Below are 5,672 nucleotides of genomic sequence, written 5' to 3'. Positions count from 1 at the left end.
GCAGGAGAATCACTTGAACCCGGGAGGCGGAGGTTGCAGTGAGCCAAGATAGTGCCACTGCACTTCAGTCTGGGCAACAAGAGCAAAACTCCGCCTCAAAAAAAAAAAAAAAAAAAAAAAAAAAATTACCTGCGTGTGGTGGCACACATGTAGTCCTAGAGCTACACAGGAAGCAGAGGCAGCAGGATCACTTCAGCTCAGGGTGTTTGAGGCCACAGCGACCTATGATAGCATTCCAGCAAGCAAGACCCTATGTCTATGTTTAGACCCTGTCTCTATTTTTAAAAAAATGGAACCAAAAAGGGACAAGCGCGGGTGGCCCATGCCTGTAATTCCAGCACTTTGGGAAGCCAAGATGGGAGGATCACTTGTGCTCAGGAGTTTGAAAGTAGCCTGGGCAGCATGGCAAAACCCTGTCTCTACAAAAAATACAAAAATTAGCCAGGTGTGGTGGTGCATGCCTGTTGTCCCAGCTACTCAGGAGGCTGAGGTGGGAGGATCACCTCAGCCCAGTAGGTTGAGGCTATGGTGAGCTGTGATCATGCCACTGCAACTCCAGCCTGGGCAACGGAGTGAGACCCTGTATCAACACAACACAACACAACACAACACAACAAAACAAAACACAAAAGTACTAGGCAATTTTCCTCTAAGAGTCTCAGTGTTCTATAAGACAGAAAAGAAAATGTCTAGAGCTTATATTGAACAGACATTGACTTGGAGCATTATATGCATCTAACAACCAGGAGATGCTTTTTCCTTAAAAACAACCTCTTTGGAAAATATTTTAGGAACAAATAATTTACTATCTGCGTCAGCTTATCACTCGCAAGTAAACATCCATTTTTGCCTCTTCCTGTGAAACCCAATGTTAGTAGCTTTATCAAGATTAACATTGCTGGCTTTGCGTTATATTTATTTGTATCTTTTTAGGGTAGTAAGATTAGGAGAAGATTAACCGAGATTTCATTTGCTGTATTACTCTCATTCCGTATCAATTACAGTTATATCCAATATTCATTGTTATATTACTTCTGTGTTTGACAATGAGCAAGTTTCACATAAATTAAAAACTGGATTTTTGGACAAGCACAGTGGCTCACACCTGTAATGCAACAATCTGGGAGTCTGAGGCGGGCAGATTGCTTGAGTCTAGTTCAACATCAACCTAGGCAACATGGCAAAACCTCATCTCTATAAAAAATACAAAAATTAGCTGGGTGTGGTGGCACACGCCTGTGGTCCCAGCTCCTCGGGAGGTTGACATGAGAGGATCACCTGAGCCTGGGAAGGTGGAAGCTTCAGTGAGCCGAGATTGCACCACTACACTGGACTTTCTAGCTTACTCACTGGAGCTATTCATTTCGTTTCTTACTCATATTTATGATGATTTCTACCATCATTTTTATATTATAAACTAATTGTCCTAAATCATAAATTTCAAAGGTCTTTCTTTGCAGCGTATTCCTGGGTCCAATAGTTTCTTGTATGAAAATGTCTTATCTTATATCCCACAAAAATCATCTTAAAGCTTGTTACCGTATCAAGAATTCTATCAAAAGAAGTCCAAGTGTCTGTTCTGCTACCTCAGTTTGAGTGCCTACTTGACTGCACCTCGTTCCCCTTCCTCTCCATTGTACTGCCGCCCTGCTCCCCAATCCCCTATTGCCAAAGGTTTCTTTCCCTCCTTGTTCTCATACATTTTTCATTCAGTCTCCCTAAGATTCCTACCCTTGAACCCTCTCCCTTCACCTGGCAGGTCTTGTTTCTGCTCTGGGCTGGATCTGCCCTTTTCCTGATCTCTTTTTTTCTGACATCTTACTATCATTTATTCTCAGAGCCTCACCCATCTGTTACCTCCACCTTGCTGCCTGCCCCTTTAGAAATGTCATCCTTCATCCTTCCTTTTTCCTTCAATTCTCTCCTTTCTTTTCTATGCTCCATAATCAGCACTTCAATCTCTATCTTAAACTAGTGTAGGACCTGAATACAACATGACGAGGAAGAGTGGCTTCATGATGTACCTGAATTGTCCTAATTTAAAAATTACCTGAGTACTTTCTGTCTCTGAGGAAAAACACAAGCCTGGTCTACATAATGACTGCTTCTACAATATTTCCTTATTAAGTAAAACAAAAAACGGAGTCAAAATTTCTTGGCTCAAGATTAATGGTATCTGCAATAACATTTCTTAAAGTTTGAACTGATTGTTACAGTTTGAATAGGGTCACAGACATGAATTCCATTTAAAGTTTTTTAGTAAGAGTTCATCCTACCTGGGGACAATGGAGGAGAAAGGGGGTGGGAGCAAGGGACGGTGTCAGGGACAAAACAAATGGAAAAGAAAGCCAGAGTGCGAGAGTGGGAAATAACTCTTATTCTCCAAACTCATCAGGACACACCCTGAAGGTTTACAGGCAGAGTCTGCAATGCAGTAAATTACAATGAAAGAAATACATATTATGACTGATGGTTTCATTTTATTGGTTATTTTAATAATTAAAGGTTTTTATTTTAATGATACTTTGTAACAAATAAGCATTAGGATTTTTCAGGAAAAAGGCCAAAAACTGCTTAAGTTCTTTTCAATCTCCATCATAGCAAGTACAATTGGAAAGTAGATTATTTTCAAACGGAATTATGAAATTGAGAAAATTGGTAATGTTCTGTAAGTGTGCTTTCATAATCTCCACTAAGACAATAACACGTAAAAACATGAGCTCTTCTAGCTCCATTATTACCTTAGTTAAAAAACTTCAAAAAAGAAACTTGAAAAATCAAGTGTCTTACCTTGTGGAGATGTTCGAGGGCAAGCACAATCTCTCCAACATAAATCTGCACCTCGTGCTCTGTGAAACGCTCTCTTTGAGAAAGATGAGTAAAAAGTTCTCCACCATTTATATAATCTAAAAATGAAATATATTTTTCTTTCTTAAACTTGTATTCATAAATGAAAAGCAGTGTTTCCTTTTAATCACTTTGGATTTATCATAAGGCACTGATTTTAAAATACTGCTATTTATACAATTTAGCATATAGTTTCATGTAGATTTCTGGATTCAGATAGCAATACAGTTTCACAAAAAAACGATTACCTTAAATATATTCATATGAGTTTGCAAAAAGTATTGCCATTAAAACTATTGCTAAAATCTGCATATATTTAAATATTTTTTTCAAATACAGCATATTAGAAACCTCTGCCATCACCACATAATGCATACTTAACCTACTCTGGAGTACCAAAACATCAGCCACCGCAATAATCAAAACCAAAACAAAACACAAAGTCCCATCCTTCCATTTGTAATAATTGCCAGTCACCTGTAAACAGATTCCCTATTTTCCACAATTGTCTACGTGCACTTTCAAAAATTTATATTAGGTAATAGATACCCTTTTATTTAGCCCAAAAGTATAAGTATTACAACTTGGTCAAATCAAAGATTCTAAAAGTAGAAGATTCCTATTTTCCTTTCAATTTTCTCTGTTTATCCCAAGGGGGATAATGAAATATGTGACCAAAAGGCTACATTAAGAGATAAATAAGGGAGCTGGTTAATTTTTTAAAAAACCAAAATAGTTATGTTGACACATGGTTGTACTAAGACATTTCTTCATAAACTCAGAACTTATTTATCATTCATTATTTTAGGTGACAACTATACAAATTAATATTAGAAACTGCTCAAAATCCTGTAGAATAAACTTTTGCCAAATAAATGTTGCAAAAAAGCTTTAAATTAGTTTCATCAGAAACCACTGACACATTAACACACAGTATTTGTGTGTGAGAAACTATTAACAACTAGAAAAGTCACAAATGCAATTTAAAGCTTTTCTCCTGAAAAATCTGAAAAGCGTATATCCCAAGTATATTCACTTGTTGAGTTTACCACAATTTGATAAAAGAATGGAATTCTTCATGAACTCACAAATTTTTCTTTTACTTTGTCCATTTAACTTCAAATTCCAAAAAGCAGGTACAATAGAATTAAAGAACTCTAACAGCTAGTTGTTTTGCAATGCATTTTACAAACCACATGTCAGCAAAAACCATTTCCCTTCTCAGGCTTCTGTATTTTACCAAGGAGTTTTAATTATATCTGAACACAAAGCTAATTATTAAAAAAGTATAAAGGAACACAGGATTCCTGCAAATTAATAATGAACTTTTTTCCTACCTTAGTTATTTACTTAAAAACCCAATAGTCGTGTTTATGTATAAATGGTTTCCACAGTCAGTCATGATACAGAAAGAAGCACGCATATATCAACTGACAAACTCCTACATAGCCTTGAATGTCCAATTCAATCATCTCATCTTCTATGGCCACTCCAGCAGAGTTGATTACTTTCTTCTATGTTACCATTATACTTATTTAAGACTTCCAGCACTGCAGTTATCTTGCTATACTGCAATTGTTTATTTGCATACTTACTTTCTCTGCTAAAGTAAGGATTAATATATTCATCACTATTTACTCATCATAGTGCCTGCATGCGGTAAGCACAAAATAGATGTCTATGGCATTAACAATTGAACACAAATTCTTAATACTAGAATATATTATAAACAGGGTCTCTGAACAAAACCACTCTGAAACTTAAGAGGCCAGTCTACTATTTAAAAAATCTAATGTACTCCTGTTTCAAATGCAACATGGCATAGTTAAAAGAAACGGGGCTTTGTAATTGATGGACCCGAACTAGACAATGGCTCCACAGCTGTCCTTCCTTAAGCAAATTAAGTCTCTCTGAGCTTCAGTTCTTTATCTATAAAACAGAAATAACAACTACTTATGAATTATTGTTACTTGGGACAAAGTGCTTTATTTTCCACTTACTAGGAGATTACGAAAAAGTAACCAAAAATCTAAGGAGACATACCTCAAATATCAAGTGTCCTACTTCCTCCTTTTGGGACGGATTGACTTGACATCATAAAATAAGTTATTTTATTTTGAGGGGGCAGTTATGGGTTGTATACTTTATAAGTTGAATAGCAAACTCTATGAACTTGAGAATGCATGGGTGATGCAGTGGTGAGCATAGCTGCCTTCAATCCATGAACACGCAATGTCTTTCCATTTATTTAGGTCTTCTTCCATTCTTTCAACAATGTTTTGTAGTTTTCAGAGTATACGTTTCTGTACTTCTTTTGTTAAATTTATTCCCAAATATTTTATTCCTGTTGATCCTAAAATAAATGGTTTTAACTTCATTTTCAGATTGTTTATTCCAAATGTATAGAAATATAATTGATTTTTGTATGTTGATCTTACATACTGCAATTTTGCTAAACTTATATATTAGTTCGAGTAGTTTCTGAGTAGATTCCTTAGGACTTTCTATTTATAAGATGTCATCTTTAGATAAGAGTTTTTCTTCTTCCTTTCCAACCTGAAGGCCTTTTGTGTCCTTTTCTTGCCTATAATGTTGAATAAAGTGGGAAAGTGGATATTCTGTCCATGCTCCTGATATTACGGGGAAAGTATTTAGTCTTTAACCATTAAGCATTATGTTGGCTCTTGGTTTTTCCACAGATGCCTTTATCAGGTTAAGAAGTTCATATCCGGCCGGGCACGGTGGCTCACGCCTGTAATCCCAGCACTTTGGGAGGCCGAGACGGGCGGATCACGAGGTCAGGAGATCGAGACCATCCTGGCTAA

The 5,672-nt window shown here is 36.5% G+C and overlaps 1 protein-coding gene across 1 annotated transcript in view; it reads right to left on the bottom strand.

The window, feature by feature from the left end:
- The window catches only part of RPS6KA5 (ribosomal protein S6 kinase, 90kDa, polypeptide 5), a 143,388-nt gene that overhangs the window by 79,216 nt on the left and 58,500 nt on the right, over positions 1-5,672 (bottom strand). The window contains exon 3 of the mRNA XM_011991787.1: positions 2,791-2,906. Within this exon, the coding sequence (XP_011847177.1) occupies positions 2,791-2,906 (116 nt within the window). The remainder of the gene's footprint in view (positions 1-2,790; positions 2,907-5,672) is intronic.

The sequence above is a fragment of the Mandrillus leucophaeus genome, unplaced genomic scaffold (genome assembly GCF_000951045.1).
Source record: "Mandrillus leucophaeus isolate KB7577 unplaced genomic scaffold, Mleu.le_1.0 Scaffold4, whole genome shotgun sequence".
In the NCBI taxonomy this organism is placed as follows: domain Eukaryota; kingdom Metazoa; phylum Chordata; class Mammalia; order Primates; family Cercopithecidae; genus Mandrillus; species Mandrillus leucophaeus.
This window is presented reverse-complemented; position numbering and strand designations above follow the sequence as displayed.